A 25,310-nucleotide genomic window follows, 5' to 3' on the forward strand; every position below is an offset into this window, starting at 1 on the left:
AATGTAAATACCCTTGTGGAATGAAAGGGGGGAGGTATCTTAATTCTTCCTGTTGAATGTCGTCTTGAATAGATTGGTTTTTAAGGCCCTTTTAAAATCCTTGAAATCGGTGATAACTACACAAGGACAGCAGCAAATAATTCCACAAGTTAGGTCCTGCAATGGAGAAGGCCAAGATAACAGCTGATCATTTCCCAACCAACAAGGTCAAAACTTAAATATAATGTGCACACCAATAAGTAACTCTCCCTTCTCAAATCAGTCCAAGATCTTTCTCCAAGTTAAGCAATGTAGCATATTCACTGCAACCGTTAACTTCTATCTCCTAATTTCAAGCAGATTACAAAAAATGTATCTACCACATTGAATAAAACTCACACACCCTCATGTGTACCGTATATGCAAATAGTTTATTCATCCTTCTCACAAAAAGATCATTCAAAACTTCTACCTTCCCTCCTGTCCCTCTCTAGAAAATGTAGTGCATGTGCAGAACCTAACCCTCACCCTTTGGAGCTGTAATCTGACCATTACAAAACACCGTCCATTCGGTTTCTACATTTAATCCTCCCAGTTTTAATGTATTCTAGTTCTATTTGAAATGCTGTTCTTGCTGGGTTAAGAATCTAGAAATATCACCCCCTTCTCTCCAAACGAACCTGACAGATCACAAAATTTTAAATCCGTAATTGTGTTCCAGTGCTCTACTAAAGGGACTTGTATTTTTCCTGTATGTATACAGCTCCTGTACTCCTGAATTTGTGTACGGACTGGTTTCTTGTTGTAATGTAAATTAATTTGCATGGACAGATTATTGCATATACCAACTGACTAGTATTGCAATCAAAACATCCAGGTAACCTATAAACTCTTTAAATTCGGATGACAAAAAGTTCTTATTAAAACATGGCATAAAGAGTAAGGATGTGCATGCGTTACATCTGTTTTAGCGGTACTCGCACACCTTGCCGATTTTTATTGTACACATGAAAAAAAGTATAGTATGTGTATTTTTAATAATGAGTTATACACATACTAACAGTTTTTACCTGTGTACTGCCGAAATGGATGTAACAAATCACATCCCTAATATAGAGCATAAGCCACAAGTGAATTCTCCCATAATATCCATCTTTTCCCTAATAGAGGGTTAAGATATGCAGTGGAAGAGTACTGCTAATGGAGCATGATCTAGTCTGCAGAGTAGCTAATACTGGATCTGATTGGTGACCAGTCAGCAGTGCCAGCACTCTCATCACATACAGGCCGATAACAGTACAGTGCGCTCCGGAGCGCACTGTTAGCCGGCTTTTGGACGCGCTAGCCTTACCCCTTATTCAGTAAGGGGTAATAACGCGTCCAAAACGCGCGTCCAACCCCCCTGAACCTAATAGCGCCCACAACCTGCAAATGCATGTTGATGGCACTATTAGGTATTCCCGCGCGATACAGTAAGTAAAATGTGCAGCCAAGCCGCACATTTTACTTTCAAAAATTAGTGCCTACCCAAAGGTAGGCGCTAATTTCTCCAGTCTCTGGGAAAGTGCACAGAAAAGCAGTAAAAACTGCTTTTCTGTGCACCCTCCGACTTAATATCATGGCGATATTAAGTCGGAGGTCCCGAAAGTTTAAAAAAGTTAAAAAAAATAAATAAATAAATAAATTTTGAAATAGACTCGTGGGTTGAAAACCGGACGCTCAATTTTGCCAGCGTCCGGTTTCCGAACCCGTGGTTGTCAGCGGGTTTGAGAACAGACGCCAGCAAAATTGAGCGTTGGCTGTCAAACCCGCTGACAGCCGCCACTCCTGTCCAAAAAGAGGCGCTAGGGACGCGCGAGTGTCCCTAGCGCCTCTTTTTACCGCCAGGCCTAATTTAAATAATTTTTTTTACTGTATCACGTGCACAGGAGAGTGTCCTGTGCGTGCACTGGGAGAGCGGGCGCTCTCCCGCGTTTTTTACTGTATCGGCCCGATACTTCCTGAGAAGTCTCTCATGTGGGACTTTGTCAAATGCCTTCTGGAAATCCAGATATGCTATATCAACAGGTTTACCTTTATGCACATGTTTACACATTCAAAAAATTGTAGTAGATTGGTGAGGAAAGATTTGCCTTTGCTAAATCCTTGTTGGCTTTGTGGTGTGTGGGTGGGGGAGGGGAGGGTGAGAGCAGGAGGGGATGAGAAAGCATGGGAGGTAAGAGTGGGGGGGATGCTTCAGAGGGGAGCCTATATGAGGAGATTGTGAAGCAGTGTGTGCGATAGAGGGAGCCTGTATGAGGGTGTGTGTATGTGCACTAGAGAGAGGGAGCATGTGTGTGAGAGAGGGAGGGACAGAGGGGGCCTGTGTGGGGATGTGTGTGCGAGAGAGTGAGGGAGCCTGTATGAGGGTGTGTGTATGTGTGCTAGAGAGAGGGAGCATGTGTGAAAGTGAGGGAGGGACAGAGGGAGCCTGTATGTGAGGGGATGTGTGTGCGAGAGAGTGAGGGAGCCTGTATGAGGGTGTGTGTATGTGTGCTAGAGAGAGGGAGCATGTGTGTGAGAGAGGGATGGACAGAGGGGGCCTGTGTGGGGATGTGTGTGCGAGAGAGTGAGGGAGCCTGTATGAGGGTGTGTGTATGTGTATTAGAGAGAGGGAGCATGTGTGTGAGAGAGAGAGGGACAGAGGGGGCCTGTGTGAGGGGATGTGTGTGTGTGTGTGTGTGCAAGAGAGTGAGGGGGCCTGTGTGAGGGGATGTGTGTGTGTGTGTGCGAGAGAGTGAGGGAGCATGTGTGTGAGAGAGGGAGGGACAGAGGGGGCCTGTGTGAGGGGATGTGTGTGTGTGTGCGAGAGAGTGAGGGAGCCTGTATGAGGGTGTGTGTATGTGTACTAGAGAGAGGGAGCATGTGTGTGTGAGAGAGGGAGGGACAGAGGGGGCCTGTGTGAGGGATGTGTGTGTGTGTGTGTGCGAGAGAGTGAGGGAGCCTGTATGAGGGTGTGTGTATGTGTACTAGAGAGAGGGAGGGACAGAGGGGGCCTGTGTGAGGGATGTGTGTGTGTGTGTGTGCGAGAGAGTGAGGGACCCTGTATGAAGGTGTGTGTATGTGTACTAGAGAGAGGGAGCATGTGTGAGAGAGAGGGAGGGACAGAGGAGGCCTGTGTGAGGTGTGTGTGTGTGTGTGCGAGAGAGTGAGGGAGCCTGTATGAGGGTGTGTGTATGTGTACTAGAGAGAGGGAGGGACAGAGGGGGCCTGTGTGAGGGATGTGTGTGTGTGTGTGCGAGAGAGTGAGGGACCCTGTATGAGGGTGTGTGTATGTGTACTAGAGAGAGGGAGCATGTGTGAGAGAGAGGGAGGGACAGAGGGGCCTGTGTGAGGGATGTGTGTGTGTGTGTGTGTGCGAGAGAGTGAGGGACCCTGTATGAGGGTGTGTGTATGTGTGCTAGAGAGAGGGAGCATGTGTGAAAGTGAGGGAGGGACAGAGGGAGCCTGTATGAGGGGATGTGTGTGCGAGAGAGTGAGGGACCCTGTATGAGGGTGTGTGTATGTGTACTAGAGAGAGGGAGCATGTGTGTGAGAGAGGGAGGGACAGAGGGGGCCTGTGTGAGGGATGTGTGTGTGTGTGTGTGCGAGAGAGTGAGGGAGCCTGTATGAGGGTGTGTGTATGTGTACTAGAGAGAGGGAGCATGTGTGAGAGAGAGGGAGGGACGGAGCCTGTGTGAGGGATGTGTGTGTGTGTGCGAGAGAGTGAGGGAGCCTGTATGAGGGTGTGTGTATGTGTACTAGAGAGAGGGAGCATGTGTGAGAGAGAGGGAGGGACAGAGGGGGCCTGTGTGAGGGATGTGTGTGTGTGTGTGCGAGAGAGTGAGGGACCCTGTATGAGGGTGTGTGTATGTGTACTAGAGAGAGGGAGCATGTGTGAGAGAGAGGGAGGGACAGAGGGGGCCTGTGTGAGGGATGTGTGTGTGTGTGCGAGAGAGTGAGGGACCCTGTATGAGGGTGTGTGTATGTGTACTAGAGAGAGGGAGCATGTGTGAGAGAGAGGGAGGGACAGAGGGGGCCTGTGTGAGGGATGTGTGTGTGTGCGCGAGAGAGTGAGGGAGCCTGTATGAGGGTGTGTGTATGTGTACTAGAGAGAGGGAGCATGTGTGAGAGAGAGGGACGGACAGAGGGGGCCTGTGTGAGGGATGTGTGTGTGTGTGCGAGAGAGTGAGGGAGCCTGTATGAGGGTGTGTGTATGTGTACTAGAGAGAGGGAGCATGTGTGAGAGAGAGGGAGGGACAGAGGGGGCCTGTGTGAGGGATGTGTGTGTGTGCGCGAGAGAGTGAGGGAGCCTGTATGAGGGTGTGTGTATGTGTGCGTTAGAGAGAAGGGAGCATGTGTGAGAGAGAGGGAGGGACGGAGCCTGTGTGAGGGATGTGTGTGTGTGTGTGCGAGAGAGTGAGGGACCCTGTATGAGGGTGTGTGTATGTGTACTAGAGAGAGGGAGCATGTGTGAGAGAGAGGGAGGGACAGAGGGGGCCTGTGTGAGGGATGTGTGTGTGTGTGTGCGAGAGAGTGAGGGACCCTGTATGAGGGTGTGTGTATGTGTACTAGAGAGAGGGAGCATGTGTGAGAGAGAGGGAGGGACAGAGGGGGCCTGTGTGAGGGATGTGTGTGTGTGCGCGAGAGAGTGAGGGACCCTGTATGAGGGTGTGTGTATGTGTGCGTTAGAGAGAAGGGAGCATGTGTGAGAGAGAGGGAGGGACGGAGCCTGTGTGAGGGATGTGTGTGTGTGTGTGCGAGAGAGTGAGGGACCCTGTATGAGGGTGTGTGTATGTGTACTAGAGAGAGGGAGCATGTGTGAGAGAGAGGGAGGGACAGAGGGGGCCTGTGTGAGGGATGTGTGTGTGTGTGCGAGAGAGTGAGGGACCCTGTATGAGGGTGTGTGTATGTGTACTAGAGAGAGGGAGCATGTGTGAGAGAGAGGGAGGGACAGAGGGGGCCTGTGTGAGGGATGTGTGTGTGTGCGCGAGAGAGTGAGGGACCCTGTATGAGGGTGTGTGTATGTGTACTAGAGAGAGGGAGCATGTGTGAGAGAGAGGGAGGGACAGAGGGGGCCTGTGTGAGGGATGTGTGTGTGTGTGCGAGAGAGTGAGGGAGCCTGTATGAGGGTGTGTGTATGTGTACTAGAGAGAGGGAGCATGTGTGAGAGAGAGGGAGGGACAGAGGGGGCCTGTGTGAGGGATGTGTGTGTGTGTGCGAGAGAGTGAGGGACCCTGTATGAGGGTGTGTGTATGTGTACTAGAGAGAGGGAGCATGTGTGAGAGAGAGGGAGGGACAGAGGGGGCCTGTGTGAGGGATGTGTGTGTGTGCGCGAGAGAGTGAGGGACCCTGTATGAGGGTGTGTGTATGTGTACTAGAGAGAGGGAGCATGTGTGAGAGAGAGGGAGGGACAGAGGGGGCCTGTGTGAGGGATGTGTGTGTGTGCGCGAGAGAGTGAGGGACCCTGTATGAGGGTGTGTGTATGTGTACTAGAGAGAGGGAGCATGTGTGAGAGAGAGGGAGGGACAGAGGGGGCCTGTGTGAGGGATGTGTGTGTGTGCGCGAGAGAGTGAGGGACCCTGTATGAGGGTGTGTGTATGTGTGCGCTATAGAGAAGGGAGCATGTGTGAGAGAGAGGGAGGGACGGAGCCTGTGTGAGGGGCAGTACTGAGAACGGGGTCAAATTCTGGGACTGGTGATAGTGGAAGGGGTTGAGCCTAGAGGTGGAGGGGAGAAATACTGGCAGGTGGAGGAGTTGGGGCCTGAGAGGGTGAAGTGGCCAGGGGAGTAGGGAGAGCAAGTGGGACACTTACAGTGAATTTCTAGGAAACTTCTGCTCAAAATATTTAAAATTTTGCATCTTTAAGTAATAACTTTTTTCTGTATTAATTCAAAATGTAAATTATTTTGACCAGTATAAAGTTTGCAGAATTTTAAGTTTTTTGCGCAGAATTCCCCCAGGAGTGTCTAAGGGTGTGCTCTACTACTTGGTTATTTAGACAAAATGTGAGATTTGTATTGGAGAGTTTTTGGCTCAGTTCTGCTGGTGATGCCATTTTATTCTGTAGATGCATTTCTGTATGTAAGGAGTGTGTACCTCTATATGTCTGAGGTCAGCACTGGAGTAGTGGTGGGGAAGAGGGAAAGTGCCCATTGCTGTTAATAAATGTCAATACGAGGTGGGGGAGGGGGAGGGTCTCCCTTTTTTTTTTTTTCTGCCCCTTTTTCAAACCCCGGGATTTATGCAGGGTTTAGGCAGGGGAGAGGTAGGAAACACTGATCTAAAGTTTTCATACAGGGTGGCCATTTGCCTGGTTACAAACGATCGATTTAGCTTTCTGTCAGGGCTAGGGCTCTATCAGTTTGGGGCTCTTCTTAACTTGGTTTCCAGTTCTTTTGTTACTTTCGACCATTTCATTAATTTTGATGTTTCCCTTGTCCATAATCCCCTTTGTGCTGGGTTGCAATACTACTTCTCATTTATGCTCTACAGGATCTTCATATATATTTCTCCAGAATTTTTCAATTTTGACTTTGGTGTTAACTGTTTACAATTCCCTTTAATATTGCTGTGTATTCTATTAAAACTTTAATTTGCTGTTTCATTTCTGTTCTTTATATCGCCTTTAGATGTTGTGTTTCTGCTGTGATTTTAAGTTTGTTGGAGTGTATGACTTCTGACATCTTCATGTACTAGAGTAGTACTTGCCTTTTAGTGACGGTGCTTTAATATTTCTCATTGTTTACTTTATCTTCCTGTTTCTTCTAGCCTTGTGTCTCTGATTAATTTTTACTGCACAGTACAGTTTGTTAGGTCATCTGATGTTTCTTTTATGACTGTTATGGCCTTGTTGATTTTACTGCTTGTGGTTTTCATATTGGGTGAAAGATTTATCTTAGCCATTTCCTTGCCTGGCCTCTAGCATACTTTATCTCCATATAGTCCAGGAGCACAGCAATCATTTCTTCTATATCTTGGTCCCTTAGTCATTCTTGACTTTGCTCCTTGACCTGTCTTCTGTCACTTAACTACCTCCTGTGTTTGCTTATTGACTGGAGTCTTGCTAGCTTGTTTCTTCTCTAGTTGCTCTACATATTACAGTATCTTAGTTATGCAGCTTCTCTCTGGGGTTCTCTTCCTTCTCCTTTTCTGTGTCTGCAGCATCTTGCAGTTCTATGAAGACAAATGAATTATCATACATACTGGTGGCATCATTTACTACTATTTTGCTTTTAGCTGTTTGTTTAAAGATCTTAAATTAGCACTTTTATGAGGGTGGGGGTTTTTTGCAACTTTTCCTGATATTGTTACTTTCTTCCACATTTTGGTTTTTTTATTCTTATGTACCCAGTGGTTTTAAATACTGGATTTATTGCATAGAAATAGTGATTTATCTCCTTTTCATCTTCAGGAGTTCATGTGACTGTATCCAGTTCTCTCTCTCTTCAGTAATTTCTGCTGTAGTGGATCCATGAACAGATTCACCATGGTCTCTTACTATAGTAGAGGTTCTAGTAGAAGATTCTGTAATCACTGTCACAGTCATTAGCCCTAGTCCTGATACAGATATTCAGTATATTTTACCCTGGATATCCTGCAGCCAGCATGGATTTGTCTTTTTGATTCTTTTCATACCTCAGTAGTACTGATTGCCTTGCCAAGATTTGATCTAGTTGTGAATGAGGTTACTATGTGAAAGTACTCAACACTTGGCTAGAGATTTCTACTGTATTCAATTACTCTCTACCCCTCAGACCTCAAGAAAGGCAGTGTAGAATCCACTGGTACTTATAAACATGAATTGTTGAGTGCCATTTGGTCTCTTTTGTTTTGAAAATATTTTTGCCCTAGATACTTAATAGGTAAGTAACAGGGGCCACATATTAAGTACATTTGTTTGTAATTTTGTGTAATATAGCCACTTCAAATGCAACATTACTGGAACAAATAAGAGTTTTCAAGCGGTACAGATTCTAGGGAGCCAGTTCTGTCTGCCGCCGTATGCAATTCATGTGCAATGTCTAGCACAGATATAAATACTTGTTCTGTTTGTAATTTTTGTGGTAACTGGATCACTAGAGCTTTACAACACATTTTTGTTTTATAGGCCTCTGGAGGATTGTGGACAGAATGCATATCACAGCTCAGCGCTGCACAGCAGAAGGCTCTACAGGATCTCCTGAGCACTGCTTGAAGGGCCTTAACAGCACCTAACTCCAAATAAACTTATCCCTTTTGTTTAGGTTTCTTTATTTTTTTTAAATTTTTTGAACAAAAAGAACTGTAGTGCGTGTAGGCCATTCTTCTGCAGACCAGAGGCAGCAGGAAGCCCTGTTGTTGATCCATCACAAAAACTGAAGATGTTCCCTACAAAATCCTGCAAATGTCACCGAAAGAGTATTTTTCTATTTATAAAATTCACTTCTCCTAATGCTTCGATTAAAGGAAAACCAGTTACATTTTATCGTTAGACATAATGAATAAAATAAAGAAGAATAAAATCCACTTTGACCTTATTGAAGTCAACCATAGAGCATTATATTAGGTAAAACATTTCTGTACATCTAATGTTAATTATATTAATGGGGAGCGTGAATATTTTTGTAGGGTAGGCATGAGGCTGCCTACCCAGCAAAGCAGTTGATCCAGCATTGAAAATTGGATATCAAAAAAGAACATATATATATATATCAAGCATGAAGATTCATATTGATGTCACTTTCAATATTTTTTTTCCCAAAAGGCTTGTGACTCAATGTGGAAAGCCATTATCTTCAGGTCCTTGAATGTGAAGTGTCTTTTGGCATGTCTGACATGATCTTTCACTCCTCAATAAAGAAGGTTCATATACAAGAAGCCGCCTGTGTAAAGATTCGGTGCTGTCTGAATTGTATTTAATTAATATGGTCAAAGGCAAGGAGTAATGAAATCGTTCAAAGAATTATTTTAATAAGTCACTTTTTAAGAGTTGATAGCATTTTTCATTATCCTTCACTATAGTTTTTAAAATTCATACATTTTTTGAACCACATTTCACAATTAAATCAAAATGTTTTACAATAAAAGAAATCAAATATAAGCAATTAGCAATAGGAATTAAAACTACAGTAACATATAAATCTAATATACCACTATGATCACAAATATACAATAGCACATGCACCATGGGACAGCAATAAAACAAACACAATGATTTAAAAAAAAGAGTAGATTATAAAGACATAGCCCACGTATTATAAAATATTCTAAAAAGGAGTAAGGCTGATAGAATGGGTCTTTAGGAGAGTCGGCTGATATTAAAAGCCTCTTTAATCAGGTTTTCATACCATTCTGAAGTTGATGTAATTCTTATCAAAACAAGTCTGGTAGGAAAACCATGAATGCGAGATATTATATATATATATATATATATATATATATATATATATATATATTTTCCAGCCAGATTTCAGATGGCCAATGTAGCTTGAGTAGATCTTGAGGCTTGTAAAACTCTTGATGAATTGTAAGGGATCAGCAAATTAACTAACTATTCTGGCTGACCCTTATAAAGTGCTTTAAAAGCCAAACCCAAAATTTTAAACTTAACGCTGGCCAAAATACAAAGCCAGTGCAGTTTCTCCAGTGTTGGAGAAACATCACTTTTTTTTTTAGGACCTAAATCATTTTAGCGGCTTTTCTGCAACAGTTGTAAACCTTTAAGGAAAGTGATAGGTAGGGTTCGATAATCTATTCTCAAGACCTAGCCTTGGCTAACTGTGCATAAATAATTTCCAGAAATGGCTTTGACAAATGAATTGTAGATTAAAAGATGATTATCATCCGTGATTCAATTAGCTAGACATAATACCGTAGCTTAGAGTCTTATCTTTACTCCACGTATTGAAATTACATCACAGAACAATATCTCTGCTAGCCATAGGAGGACTTTGATTAAAAAAAAGGCTTATTTTTCTTATCAATAATGCTTCAGATTTATTAGGGTTAACGTTTAATTTTTTATATTTCAAGCAAACAAGTTTAAAATGACCTGATTTCTCGCTAAACAATTTTGCTCAGTATTGGCTATAACTTGAATGTCATCAGCAAAAAATACAGCTGTAGCCCTGAATTTGAATTAAAGTAGCCAAAGGAGATAAGTACAAATTAAATAACACTGGAGCAAGGATAGTGCCCTGAGGCACTTCACATTTTAACTGTCTAGGTTCAGTTAGATTATTGACCCAGTTTACTGGATAAGAATGATTCAGATAAGAGTTAAACCAAGACACCAAGTGTATCCAAGCCTCTAACAACACTAACCCTAACCTCATTAAGAGGAGTAGTTAGAACTGTTTTTGTGCTATGCCCAGCACAGAAATGTCTTCTCAACAAATAAATTCATCTGGTTCATTACAGTTTTTTCAATATCCTTTCCTGAAAAAGGTTGCTTTGAAACTGGTCTGTGTTTGACTTTTCCTGAATCAACTGACACTTTTAAGAGAGGGCAGACAATGGAAAATAGCCTTGCTCCAGACTTCTATTGACAATAGATATCGATCAAGTCCTAATTGTCTCTTAACTAATTTTCAAGGAAACAAATTTAGGGTAGAAGTATTCCCAGACAGTTAAACCTTCTGAAGAACAAACAAAATCTGATAAAGTGAATTAAATTTGCTTATAAGCCCACTTTAAAATACTTGAATTATCCAAATCATGATCAACATGCAGTACTTACTGTAAAGAGGGACAATCATTCCTAATACTTGCCATCTTCTCATTTAAAAATAAAAAGCAAAACATTCTGCAGAAAGTGTTAGACTCCATAACTTTATTCTTGTTAGAAAATTGATAAAAAATGTTCTAGGCTGATTTTCTGCTACTTCTAATTACTTTGATATATATATATATTTTTTGCATCCTTTAAACTTTGGTTTTTTTTTAAACATGTCCTATTATAGAGAGAGAATGTATTTAATCAGTATGGATGTTCTGCAGCAAATTTGAATGCTTACACCATTACATTATTTAGGTGTTTCATGAATGGGTTCAGATTTCCTTGAAAATATCAGAAAAGAGAAATTCAAATATGAGTTTTCATTCTATGTATTTATTGGTTTACTTCTCATACCAGAAGTAAAATAGTTTACAAGTGTGTGTGTGTGGTGTTTGTTTTGTTTAGCAGGTGGTGGGATGGGATTAGAATATACAATTTTTATGTCCCCCAGAGGAATGCTGGAATAAATTTGTAGATTGCTTTAAAAGCTTCAACATTAATATTTTATAGTTTATACAAAAAGTAAACTAGAACAGCCACTTTTTAGATGTATATATTTTTTATTACACTTGACAACTAATTGGGGGAAAAGATCCTTTTCATTACAAATAAATTGCTCTAGTTTCTTAAAATTCAAACCGGCCAATGCAATAAAGATGCGCTAAAAATATGCATCCAAACTGGGCGCATGGTTTTTAATGCACGTTCAATCATCTCTCCTAGGCGCCCGATGCAATAAGCAAATGAGCTGCCATGCTATGGATAAATTGTGTCTCCCTAATGTGTCCATGGCATGGAGCACCCAGGAGACGTGGCTGTGCGCAGGTTAGGAAAACGGATGCTCTATTTATGAGCAATCATTTTTCCCACAGCAGCTATTTTACTGGCACAATATGCATGCACAATATACACGCCCCAGAGGGTGTACAATGTGCACCTCAATTTTTTTTTTTTTTTTGCATGGTGCTGCTTTCTGCGGTTCTTCCTGCTTAGTATCGTGACAATACTGAGGAGGAACCACAGAAAAGCAGGGTTTTTTTGTTTATAAGTTGAGCCCTTGATGTGCAGGAAGACTTTATGCCGGCACCAGGAAAGCAGGTGTGGGATTTTTTGCATTGCAGGGTAATAGCTAATAGGTTCATCTACATGGCATTTACATGTGATGAGCGCTATTAACTACGCCTTTGTTTGGACGCACTGATCCCCTTATTGCATCGGGGATTATGGACGCACATCCAAAATGCATGTCCAACCACTCGTTAAGCTGTGTACTAGGCTGGGTGCACTTTATTGCATCAGCCTGAAAGTGTATATGAAAAGACTTCGAACAGCTGATAAATGTTTAGCCCATGATATTTGTTACATCTGCAGCTAATCTATATTTTATTTTACATTTCAGCTGATAAGTTGTATTCTGGTTCTCATGTGTGTATGTAAATAGTTGTGTTTGTAGGGTTATCTGATATCCATGAATTGTATGCATTGCTGGAGAAACAATTCAAGCACTGATGACTTAAAAATTTCAAAAGCAAACTTGCTTACATCTAGAAACGACAATTATTTGATATGGGGTGCTGCTTGGCATGCTGATTGAAAAAGTTCAGATGCTTGCTGCTATACCAACAATTGCATTACCTATCTGTTCATTTCTCAGCTATGCATGACTAAAAGAACATTTATTGTTGCTTGACCTTGGCTGAGAGCCACTTGAATCCTGCAGAAGATCCACTCTTTCTTTATGGAGAGAATGAGAATTCCCCTTGACTCCTCTAATTCCTCTTTCTATTCCCTGTTGGAATTCGGTGAGGATATTTACTGTTGGAAGGTTTTCCTTCCATTGCAAGTATTTGTCGTCTTGGGGTTTTGTTCTCCATTCCATTGCTTTGATATGAGGATACTGGCAAGTACCTGTACTAAACCTCTTTTTATACACATGTGGTTCTCTGTCTCTACTGCCAGGATATCATAAACCCATGTATCTGGATTGGTCTAGCAGGATTCAAGAAAAAGCAATTAGCAGGCATCTAAATTTTTTCCTCCTTGGATATAAACTCTATTTACTATTATATTCTGTTGCCTATCATTCCACTAGTTCCTAATCCAGGTTACCTGCGTAGGACTTGCTCCCAAACTGCTCAGTTTATGATCCTCATGGCAACAGTGTCAGAAGTCTTACCAAAGTCTTGTGTGCCAAACCCAGCACTCATCCCTAATAGCGCAGGCAATGAAGGTTCATTAAAAGGCAAGAAGGGTTCCCCTTATCAGTCCTGGGGCCACAGTTAAACACATCAGACCTTTGTACTTAGGCACAAAGGTCATCTGCATATGTGAGACACACCTCCCTTCTGCTGAAGATGTTAGCAAACAATAATTTCCTAATGTGTAGCAGATGGACTCAGGACCAATGGGTATAGTGTGCTCCTGATAGCAGTTGGGAGACTGAGTCAGATTTCAATCTGACATCAGCCTTACATATACCCGTGCAGGAAGCTTAGCTCTTCAGTATTTTTGTCTCCTAAGCAGTTAGGGACACTATACACACTTGCACAGCGTTAGAAAATCCAAACCAAAGAAGAGAGAAAAGCTTACCTCTATGAGACTAGCCCTGCTCTCCTGCGGTGATACCTAAGGGTCCCTCCCCCAGTCGAGAATTCCTGAGATGATTTCAGAGAATCCTCAGAGGTGAGTCTCGGTCCGGCAGCTGGTTCCTGGTGTGGACTTAGCCCCAGAGTGGCTGAGAGGCAGCAGGTGCAATACTGAGCGTGGCGGTGAAGGTATCTTTCCTCGCCCCCCGCAGCCAGAGACCACCCGGCACGAGACTGGGAAGCACAGAGACAAGGTAAGGTAGAAAACTTTCTTAAAGTCTCCGGTCTCCAAGGCTCAGATAGCTGCACAGATCGTCCTCCTGGCATCTGTTAAATTGGGTTGAGCATCCCCGTCCAGGCTAGACCCCGATCCGGTGCGAGGGTCCTCTCACATGTATATTGTGCTCCTGATAGTAGTTGGGAGACGGAGTCATATTCCAATCTGACATCAGCCTACATATACCCATGCAGGAAGCTTAGCTCTTCAGTAGTCTCCTCGAAAAGCAATTGTGGATATATGTGTATTTTAATAACTTGATTAATTTGGCTAACTTGATTAACTAGGACTGGTTAAACTGATTTCCAACTGGAGAGCACCAGTTCACTCAACCAAAAAACGCCGACACCTGGTAACTAGGGTGTCTTGAACTAGGGTTAATATCTGGTTTACCCGTGCTTGTCTTGCTCTCGGGGATTGTCACCCGAGGTTTCTGGATTTTGGGGCAGCCATGGGCGGGATGCTGAGTCCATCTGTCTACACTAAGGAAAATGAAATTATCAGGTAAGTAATTTCTCCATTTGCTAGCGTGTAGCAGATGGATTTAGGACCAATGGGATGTACAAAAGCTACTCCCAAACCGGGTGGGAGGCTGCCAGTGGCCCACTTAGTATTGCCCTTGCAAATGATGTGTCCTCTCGGGCCTGGACATCCAGGCTGTAGAACCTCGAGAAGGTGTATGTATGGAGGACCACTTCGCCGCCCAACAGATATTGGCGGGTGACAGAATCTTGGTTTCTGCCCAGGACACTGCCTGGACCCTTGTAGAATGGGCCTTGACCTGTAGAGGTGGAGGCTTCCCTGCCTCTATGTAGGCTGCCTTGATAACTTCTTTGATCCAGCGGACTATGGTTGCCCACGAGGCCGATTCCCTCACCTAACCAAGAATTTCCCTGACGGGGACCCAGACACCTCAGATGATGATGGTGGCTCTCTGGAAGGGAGAAATAACTCCAGGCCTGGAACCATACAGAACCATGCTTCGCTTCTTCTACAGGGATGAACTACCAGCCCTTGTTTCCCAGACTCTGAAGACTGGGGATCCCAGGCACGGACCCTATGACGGAACCAAAGAGCCACCCCATCTTGGTGTCCCTTCGTAAGGCCTCATGCTACTTCCCAATGATGGAAACCATCCAGGAACTAATTAACCTGGAGTGGGATGCCCCGGAGGCCCTTGGAAGCCTTGTACCCTTTGGAACCAGCAACCAAGGAACACCTGCGTTTTCCAAAAGTGGAAGCCATGGTCTATGCTGTCTCAAAGAGAACAACCATTCTTGTTGAGGGAGGGGCGGCATTGAAGGATACCTAGGATAGACGATTAGAATCCATTCTTATGCAGGCCTTCAACGCAACAGCAATGACACTGCAGATTGCTTCCTGCTATACCCTGGTGGCAAATTCCTGCTTGCTCCACTCCAGAGGCAAATAACTCAGGAACATATACTGGTGAAACGATTGAACCTGCAGCAGCCTTCCTGATGGACGCAAGCTCAGATCTGATGCGTACCTCAGCCAGAGGAATAGCCTCGATAGTGGCAGCCAGAAGATAGTTATGGTTGCAGAATTGGTCTGCTGACGTGACCTCTAAAGCGAATCTCTCAAAAATGCCCTTTAAAGGATCTCGTATTCGGAAGTGAATTAGAGGAGTTAGCCAGCAAGTGGGGTGAATTTCCAGTGCCTGGACTACCAGAGAACCAGGGGTAAAAGATCCCAGCGCCCCTCCCCCATAAGAACCAGGGGCAGAGGATCTCAATGATTTTGACCCTACAGGAACTCACAATTCCAGTCTCCTCGTCCCTCCGGAAGGTCCCAGCCCTTTCGGAACCAACAGGCCAAGAGAGAAACAGGCCCGGGGGCAGGCTCCAGCTGTGCTCCCCAATGAGAATGGGCCAACCCTTCCACAGGAAGAGGAAATAGGGGGTCGATTTTCCCTCTTTTACCAATGATGGGTCGAGATCACGTCAGACAAATAGGTCCTAAACCTCATTTGAGAAGGTTACTCTATGGAGTTCTGCAGCATCCCTCGGGACAAATTTATGATATCACCCTGCCACTCCCACACCAAGAGACTGGCAGTGGGAAGCCACTCTGACAGACTACTCAGTATAAAGGCAATAACTCCGGTCCCTATGCCCCAACAAAATACAGGGCGTTATTCCATCTATTTTATCATCCCCAAGAAAGAAGGATCATTCTGATCCATCTTGGATCTCAAGAACATCAACCGTCATCTGCAGATACTACACTTCTGCGTGGAGACTCTCCGCTCCATAATAATGGCAGTACAACCAGGAGAGTTCCTAACCTCCCTGGACCTCTTCAAATCATACCTTCACATTCCAGTCCATCAAGATCACCAGCATTTTCTACGCTTTGCAGTACTGGTACACCATTACCAGTCCGGAGCGCTACCCTTCGGACTAGCAACCGCCCACAGAACAATCTCCAAAATTATGGTGGTTGTGGTGGCAACACTGAGGAAGGAAGGGATCTTGGTACACTCTTACTTGGACAACTGGCTGATCAGGGTGAAGTCTTCGGAAGAAAGCCGACAGGTGACCAGCAGAGTCAAGAACCTACTGTAGGAATTCAGTTGGGTCGTGAACACGGCCAATTTATTTAAAATCTTTTCTATACCGTTGTTAAGCGGGTGCCATCACAACGGTTCACAATAGGGCACAAAAACTATGTTGTATAAAGTGTCTAGAATTCTAACTCTTAAACAGGTGCCATCAAAAGTACTGTAACATGATATCATAATAAATATTATTTGGTGAGTGTTATAAGTCAAGTCCAGTTTTTCTTACTCCGCTCAAAGATTGGTGTTACTTAACTCTAGTTCTTTGTTTAAAATAAAAGAAGAATTTGGAATATAAAAGAAGACACACTAAGAAGAAAGGTTTGTGGGTCTGTGTGGTAGTTTGCCTGACCGCAACTAACATTTCCCTGGGTTCTACTCTCGATTGTCTTTGTGGTATGCTTGCTTGAATAGCCCATGTTTTTAATTTTTTTTTTCTGTCTCTTTCCAATCTGATTTCCACCGGCATGGTGTTCCATATTATAGGTCCTGCTAGGATAGGGCCCTGTCCCTTACTTGTGTTAATCTGGCCGTCTTGACTGACTGAATAGTTAGCAGTGCTTTGTTTGCTTATCTTAGATTTCTGTGGGGGGTATGTACACGGAGGGCTGTGTTCAGCCACTCTGCTTTTTCGTCGTGTATTAATTTATGAATGGTGCATAAAGTTTTGTATTGTATTCTTTGTTCAATGGGTAACCAGTGTAATTCTATTAAGGTTTCAGTGATATGGTCTTTTTTTCTTTTCCCAGTTAAAATTCTTGCCGCTGTGTTTTGTAGTATCTGTAATGGTCTTATTGTGGTGTATGGCAGGCCCAGTAGGAGAGCATTACAATAGTTGGTACTGGAAAAAATTAAGGCTTGTAAGACTGAGCGGAAGTTGGTGGGTGTTAGTAGTGGTTTGTCTTCTAAGCGTCAAAAGTTTGGCATATCCTTCTCTTACTTTTTTAGATATATGTTGTTTCATACTTAGTTCTGGATCAGTTATCACTCCCAGGTTTCTTACTTTCTCAGCTAGATGTATTTTTTGGTTGTTGAGTATAATTGGGTTCTGAATGATCGTTATGTTTTTTCATTCTAGGTGTAAGAATTCATTTTTCTCTATATTGATCACTAGTTCCATTTGGTTTAGAAGTTATTTTATTATATCTAAAGTTACAAGTTTAAAGAGAGTTTTGTACTCAAAGCTGAGAATGACCTGGACATGATTTATCACATGTAACAATTAAACATTTATAACAAACTGTTACCAAACCTTATGGCACCTATGTAAACTGACAAATTTTAGTATCATTACTTTTATGTGCCTTATTGTAAACCGTTGTGACAGTCCCTGCCGAACGACGGTATAGAAAAGATTTAAATAAATAAATACATGTTGGCTAGGTTTAATGTTTTCTCAATTGTGTCGTCAATTGGGAGTATTAACTGAATATCATCGGCGTATATATAGTGCGAAATTCCTAAACCTGCTAGTAGGTGACATAAAGGTAACATGTATATGTTGAACAATGTAGCGGATAGGGCAGATCCCTGTGGAACTCCTGTTCGAAGGTTTATTTTCTGTGACATTACTTCTTTGATTTGCACTTGGAAGTATCTTTTATTTAGGTATGATTTAAACCATTTAATTGTAAAATGTCTTAATCCTATTTCTACTAATCTGTTTATCAATATGTCATAGTGAACTGTGTCGAATGCCGCTGATAGGTCAAGCATTACTAAGATGTACTGTTTACCACTGTCAAACCCTCTCATGATGTTGTCTTAGTGCAAGTAGTAGTGTTTCAGTGCTGAAGTTTTTGCGGAAGCCATGTTATGATGGGTACAGTATATTGTTGCTCTCTAAGTGTTCTGTTAATTGTTTTTGTATGGCTTTTTCTATTAATTTTGCAATTAAGGGCAGGTTTGATACTGGTCTATAATTGCTCATGATTAGATGGTCGCTGTTTTTTTTCTTTAGAATTGGTTTTACTATTGCTCCTTTTAGTGAGTCTGGCATGTTTCCTTCTTTTAGTGATAGGTTAATGATTTTTGTTAGCGTTGGAGAGACTACGTTGGCTACTTTTTCAAATCTGCGGTTGGAATTGTCTTGTGCATGTGGGGCTGGGTTTAGTGTTTTTTAGCATTGATTCAATTTCGGATATTTTGTCGAATGCTTCCCATTTTTTAACATCTCTTTTTTGCATGTTGATTTTTTGTTTATTTTAGGGATTTTTGTTTTTAGATTTGTGATTTTGTCATTAAAGAAGGTAGCTATTTCGTTACATTTGGTTATTGGTAGGCTCTGTGAATTGTCATTTTTGTCAGTTGTGAGATTTTTTACTATGGTGAACAGGGCTCGTGGATTATTTGAGAATTTATCTTTGTGCTGTAATATTGTTTTTTAGCGTTGAGAATTACTTGTTTATAGTAGGCTAGCTGTTTTCTGTATTTAGTCAGGTTGCCTGTTTTATTATTTTTCCATTCCTTCTCTATTTTCCTAAGGTTTCTTTTGATTACCTTTATCTTTTCGTTATGCCAGGGGTTTGTTTCTTTGGGTTCTTTTATGTTGAGCTTTTTTATTGGGTTGATCTCGTTGGCTAAGTTTTTGGTTGTTTGTGTCCACGCTGTCGTGGCAGAGTCACATCAGTGCAGTCTATTTCGGTTAGTTTTTCTTCTAGTTTGTCTTTCAGGGAGTCTATGTTGTATGGAGTCCTGCTTTGTGAGTGGGTTTATCAGGATGAACCTAGTGCAGTCTTCAGCCCTCTCAGTCCCTAGAGTACCTGGGGGCCTGTTTCGACACCAGACAGAACAAGGTCTTCCTTCCTCCCCTGAGGAGGAGGAAGCTGATGGAACAATTACGATGATTGATGACCAGTACACGTCCCAAGGTATGGGACTATCTTCAAGTCCTCGGGCTCATGGCATCAACCCTGGAGGTCCATGGTCTATTTATTTATTTGTTTATTTTTGTATACCGAAATTCATGGTAGCTTCACACCAGTTTACATCAAATGTACAGAGTATAACAAATTAAATATAAAAGCATTCATAAAATAACCATTAACAACTAAATGAAATATTGAAAGTAATCTAAAATGGCATAAGAAAAAAAAAAAGAAAAAACATTACATCGTAAAAAACATAATTAAATATAATTAAAACAAGTTAAAAACCAAAAAGAAACATAATGCCTTTATCGATACTGAACTCATCACGTAAAAGCTTGCAGGAATAGCCACGTTTTCAATTTCTTTTTGAAAGTCTGCAAATTCACTTCTAAACTTAATTCTATTTGTAGTGCATTCCATAACCCTGGACCTGCAAGGGATAGTGCTTTTTCTCTTACTGTATTTATTTAAATGTGCTAATTTGGGGCTCACATGTGATTCTCTAATGCTCCTTACTATCACACTGGAACCCACTGTCCCAGAATTACTCAATCCACCTCCAACTCCCAGCAGAGGTACGTTCTCAGCTTCAGTGGTGGCTACAGGAAGACCACCTGAGCAGGGGAGTAAGCCTATCCCCCACCGAACTAGATCGTGCTTACCACAGATGCGAGCCTACGAGGGTGGGGAGCTCACTGTCAGGAACTGATGGCCCAGGGACAATGGAACAAGGAAGAGGTGGGCTTGAACATAAAGCACCTGGAAGCTCAAGCAATCAGACTATCGTGCCTGCGATTCTGCCACAGGCTCAGAGGACATGCGGTTAGAGTAATGTCGGACAATGCTACAATGGTTGCCTACATCAACCTCCAGGGAGGAACCAGAAACCAGCAGGTGTGTCTAGGGAAAACCCTCTCATGGCATGGGCAGAGGAAAATCTACAAGGAATCTCGGCCTCCCACATCGCAGGGAAAGACAACGTCTCAGCGGATTTCTTCAGCAGAGAAAGTCTGGACCTGGGGTAATGGGCACTGTCAAACAGAGCATTCCAACTGATAGTAAATCACTGAGGTCTCCCAGCCATAGACCTTCTGGCCACCTCTCTCAATGCCAGAGTCCCCAGGTTCTTCAGCCGAAGACTAGAGCTGCACTCCCAAGGGATCAACGCCCTCGTCCAGATCTGGCCAGAGGAAGACTTACTGTACTCCTTCCCCGTGGCCACTACTGGGCAAGATCATCCGCAAGATAGAACACCACAGGTAACTAGTTCTACTAGTGGCCCCGGATTGGCCAAGACGCCCATGGTATGCAGACATGCAAAGACACCTTGCGGGGAGCCCTCTGTGCCTACCTCCACACAGGGGCCTTCTCCAGCAGGGCCCGATTCTTCACGAAGACCCTTCTCGATTCTCTCTTACGGTCTGGCCCTTGAGAGGACTCACCTGAAGAAGCGCGGGTACTCAAAGGCCATGATTGACACCCTGCTCCGCATGTGGAAGTTTTCAACATCTCTGACATACATCCAGATCTGGAGAATATTTGAAGCCTGGTGCGAGGACCACGGGGTTTCCCCGCGGATGGCCAAGATTCCTATGATTCTGGAATTTATACAGGACGGTATGAAGAAAAGGTTGTCTCAACTCCCTCAAGGTTCAAGTAGCAGCCTTCTCCTGCTTCAGAGCCGAAGTGAGCAGGATCAGTCTATCAGCGCATCCAGATTTTGCCCATTTCCTAAAAGGGGTGAAGCAACTTCGTCCACCCCTAAAGTGGCCAGTGCCCCTATGGAACCTCAATTTGGTATTAGACTTTCTAGTGGGGACTTCTTTCAGTCCAATGCGCAGTCTGTCACTACACCTCTTAACTTTGAAGACTGTATTCCTGGTGGCAATATGTTCTGCCCATTGCATCTCTGAGCTGCAGGCACTATCCTGTCGGGTACCGTTCCTTAGGTTCACTACTGGAACAATACAGCTTCGCACTGTTCCCTCCTTCCTACCGAAAGTGGTCTCAGAGTTTCATTTGAACCAAGCCATATCCCTACCATCGCTGGAGGAACATAAGGACTCTGAAGACTACCGCCTTCTGCGCCATCTAAATGTCGGCAGACTCCTGATGCAATACCTGGAACAATCGCAACAGGTGAGCAAAAGGGATCGCCTGTTTCACTCCACAGCGGGAAGAATCAAGGTGAAGCTGCCTCACGAGCAAACATAGCTTGCTGGATTAAGGAAGTAATCAAGGCAGCCTACATAGAGGCTGGAAAGCCCTTACCCCTACAGGTTAAGGCTCATTCTACTAGGGCCCAGGCCAGGCAGTATCCTGGGCAGAAGCCAAACTGCTGTCACCCGTCAATCTGTCGAGCGGCAACGTGGTGGTCCCTACACACCACCTCAAGATTATATCGCCTGGATGTCCAGGCTAGAGAAGACGTAGCCTTCGCAAGGGTAGTATCAACTGGACCAAGGCCGCCTCCCACCCTGTCCGGGAGTAGCTTTTGTACATCCCACTGGTCCCGAGTCCATTTGGCTACACGCTCCAGTTTTTTAAATCAGTTGAATCGGTTTAATCAGGTTTGATCAGTTTTAATCAAGTTATTACACAAGATATATATCCACAATGGATTTCGAGTTGAAGTTCAGTCTCCCTCTTCTCAGCACGAGCAGCGAAACCTGGCTCTGCTTGCCCAGCTAACATGGCACGGAGCCACAATCCAGAGCTGACCAGCCCATGCCCTTTCCCTCAAGGCTCCGGCTCTCCCACACTTTGCTGACGATGCTTTCATTGGTTTTGATTCTGTACAACTTGGCTTGGAATAGGACTGCTCTGCTCTCAGTTGCTGCACTGACAATGCAGATGGGTGAGAAATATTCTTTTAATACGCTGCCCTGTAAGCCTAGGATGGTCAGGAGAGCCCCCTCACCCTTCCCTTCCTCCTTCTCCTATCAGGGTAGGAGGGCTCTCACTAGGGGCCGCACGCTCTTTTCTCTTGGGGTGGTGGTGAGGACCGTGTGTAGGCCTGTGAGGAACCCTCATTCTTCGAGGCGGGAGCCAGCGGGCGCGCATTCACCGAGGCGGAGGGAGCCGCCGGCGAAAGCGGCCTCCAACAGCCCCCGCCGGCGGTGAATGAATGCACGCCTGTGCAATTGGGGCACTCAAGGCGTGATGTCACGACGTTTGGCGTCACGGCGTGTGATGGCATTCGCTAATGCGCTGCCTTGAGCGCCCAAATTGCATCCATTCACCTTCGCTGGCGGGGGCTGTTGGAGGCCGCTTTCGCCGCCGGCTCCCTCCGCCTCTGTGAATGCGCGCTCGCCAGCTCCCACCTTGACGAATGCGCGCCCACATAAGAACATAAGAAAATGCCATACTGGGTCAGACCAAGGGTCCATCAAGCCCAGCATCCTGTTTCCAACAGTGGCCAATCCAGGCCACAAGAACCCGGCAAGCACCCAAAAACTAAGTCCATTCTATGCAACCATTGCCAATGGCAGTGGCCACTCTCCAAGTGAACTCAACAGCAGGCAATGGACCTCTCCTCCAAGAACTTATCCAATCCTTTTTTAAACACAGCTATACTAACTGCACGAACCAAATTCTCTGGCAACAAATTCCAGAGTTTAATTGTGCGTTGAGTAAAAAAGAACTTTCTCCGATTAGTTTTAAATGTGCCCCATGCTAACTTCATGGAGTGTCCCCTAGTCCTTCTACTATCCGAAAGAGTAAATAACCGATTCACATCTACCCGTTCTAGACCTCTCATGATTTTAAACACCTCTATCATATCCCCCCTCAGTCGTCTCTTCTCCAAGCTGAAAAGTCCTAACCTCTTTAGTCTTTCCTCATAGGGGAGTTGTTCCATTCCCCTTATCATTTTGGTAGCCCTTCTCTGTACCTTCTCCATCGCAATTATATCTTTTTTGAGATGCGGCGACCAGAATTGTACACAGTATTCAAGGTGCGGTCTCACCATGGAGCGATACAGAGGCATTATGACATTTTCCGTTTTATTCATCATTCCTTTTCTAATAATTCCCAACATTCTGTTTGCTTTTTTGACTGCCGCAGCACACTGAACCGACGATTTCAATGTGTTATCCACTATGACACCTAGATCTCTTTCTTGGGTGGTAGCACCTAATATGGAACCCAACATTGTGTAATTATAGCATGGGTTATTTTTCCCTATATGCATCACCTTGCACTTATCCACATTAAATTCCATCTGCCATTTGGATGCCCAATTTTCCAGTCTCACAAGGTCTTCCTGCAATTTATCACAATCTGCTTGTGATTTAACTACTCTGCACAATTTTGTGTCATCTGCAAATTTGATTATCTCACTCGTCGTATTTCTTTCCAGATCATTTATAAATATATTGAACAGTAAGGGTCCCAATACAGATCCCTGAGGCACTCCACTGTCCACTCCCTTCCACTGAGAAAATTGCCCATTTAATCCTACTCTCTGTTTCCTGTCTTTTAGCCAGTTTGCAATCCACGAAAGGACATCGCCACCTATCCCATGACTTTTTACTTTTCCTAGAAGCCTCTCATGAGGAACTTTGTCAAACGCCTTCTGAAAATCCAAGTATACTATATCTACCGGTTCACCTTTATCCATATGTTTATTAACTCCTTCAAAAAAGTGAAGCAGATTTGTGAGGCAAGACTTGCCCTGGGTAAAGCCATGCTGACTTTGTTCCATTAAACCATGTCTTTCTATATGTTCTGTGATTTTGATGTTTAGAACACTTTCCACTATTTTTCCTGGCACTGAAGTCAGGCTAACCGGTCTGTAGTTTCCCGGATCGCCCCTGGAGCCCTTTTTAAATATTGGGGTTACATTTGCTATCCTCCAGTCTTCAGGTACAATGGATGATTTTAATGATAAGTTACAAATTTTTACTAATAGGTCTGAAATTTCATTTTTTAGTTCCTTCAGAACTCTGGGGTGTATACCATCCGGTCCAGGTGATTTACTACTCTTCAGTTTGTCAATCAGGCCTACCACATCTTCTAGGTTCACTGTGATTTGATTCAGTCCATCTGAATCATTACCCATGAAAACCTTCTCCATTACGGGTACCTCCCCAACATCCTCTTCAGTAAACACCGAAGCAAAGAAATCATTTAATCTTTCCGCGATGGCCTTATCTTCTCTAAGTGCCCCTTTAACCCCTCGATCATCTAACGGTCCAACTGACTCCCTCACAGGCTTTCTGCTTCGGATATATTTAAAAAAGTTTTTACTGTGAGTTTTTGCCTCTACAGCCAACTTCTTTTCAAATTCTCTCTTAGCCTGTCTTATCAATGTCTTACATTTAACTTGCCAATGTTTATGCTTTATCCTATTTTCTTCTGTTGGATCCTTCTTCCAATTTTTGAATGAAGATCTTTTGGCTAAAATAGCTTCTTTCACCTCCCCTTTTAACCATGCCGGTAATCGTTTTGCCTTCTTTCCACCTTTCTTAATGTGTGGAATACATCTGGACTGTGCTTCTAGAATGGTATTTTTTAACAATGACCACGCCTCTTGGACATTTTTTACTTTTGTAGCTGCTCCTTTCAGTTTTTTTCTAACAATTTTTCTCATTTTATCAAAGTTTCCCTTTTGAAAGTTTAGCACGAGAGCCTTGGATTTGCACACTGTTCCTTTTCCTCCCGCCAGTGTTTACTTTTATCACACTTTATTTCCTTTTGTTTTAACTTTCGCCCTGCACCTTGCTTCGGGAGGGAGAGAGGACCATCCACTTCCTGGTACCTGTCATTTGAAATGACGTTTGAAATGACAGGTACCAGCGCACCCAGGATACTGTATAGGCGCTGTATAAAGCACCTATACAGTAAAATGGGTTGCGCGGGCCTAACGCTTCTTGGACGCGGCTTGCATTTGCAAGCTATTTAAATACAGTATCGAGCGGTAGGTGAGCCAGACTGCGTGCGGCAACGCGGGTGCACCCGGCACTAACGCAGCTCTTCCTTCCGCTCCTTACTGTATCGGCCCGTAAGTCGGGTGGATACCAGGCTATATATAGACAATTGACCCTGGCAAGAGATGTTGCCTTACTGGGTCAGACCAAGGGTCCATCAAGCCCAGCCCTAATCAGTTATTGCATGCTGCACAGTTGACTACTGTTCAAACATGTAAAAAAAAAAAATCCCAAGCAGAGCTTGTGGGACAGTAAAGTGGCAGAGTTGGCTGTTATGGAGCAGATACTTTTCGGGAACAGCAGGATGTCT

General features: G+C 43.8%; 1 protein-coding gene across 1 annotated transcript in view; it reads left to right on the plus strand.

Annotated features, from left to right (window-relative positions):
* IPO5 (importin 5) overlaps positions 1–8,873 on the plus strand; it is a 278,851-nt gene extending 269,978 nt beyond the window's left edge. The window contains exon 26 of the mRNA XM_029604478.1: positions 8,109–8,873. Within this exon, the coding sequence (XP_029460338.1) occupies positions 8,109–8,195 (87 nt within the window). The 3' untranslated portion in view covers positions 8,196–8,873. The remainder of the gene's footprint in view (positions 1–8,108) is intronic.
* The last annotated feature ends 16,437 nt before the right edge of the window (positions 8,874–25,310 follow it).

The sequence above is a fragment of the Rhinatrema bivittatum genome, chromosome 5, assembly GCF_901001135.1.
Source record: "Rhinatrema bivittatum chromosome 5, aRhiBiv1.1, whole genome shotgun sequence".
NCBI classification, from domain to species: Eukaryota; Metazoa; Chordata; class Amphibia; order Gymnophiona; family Rhinatrematidae; genus Rhinatrema; species Rhinatrema bivittatum.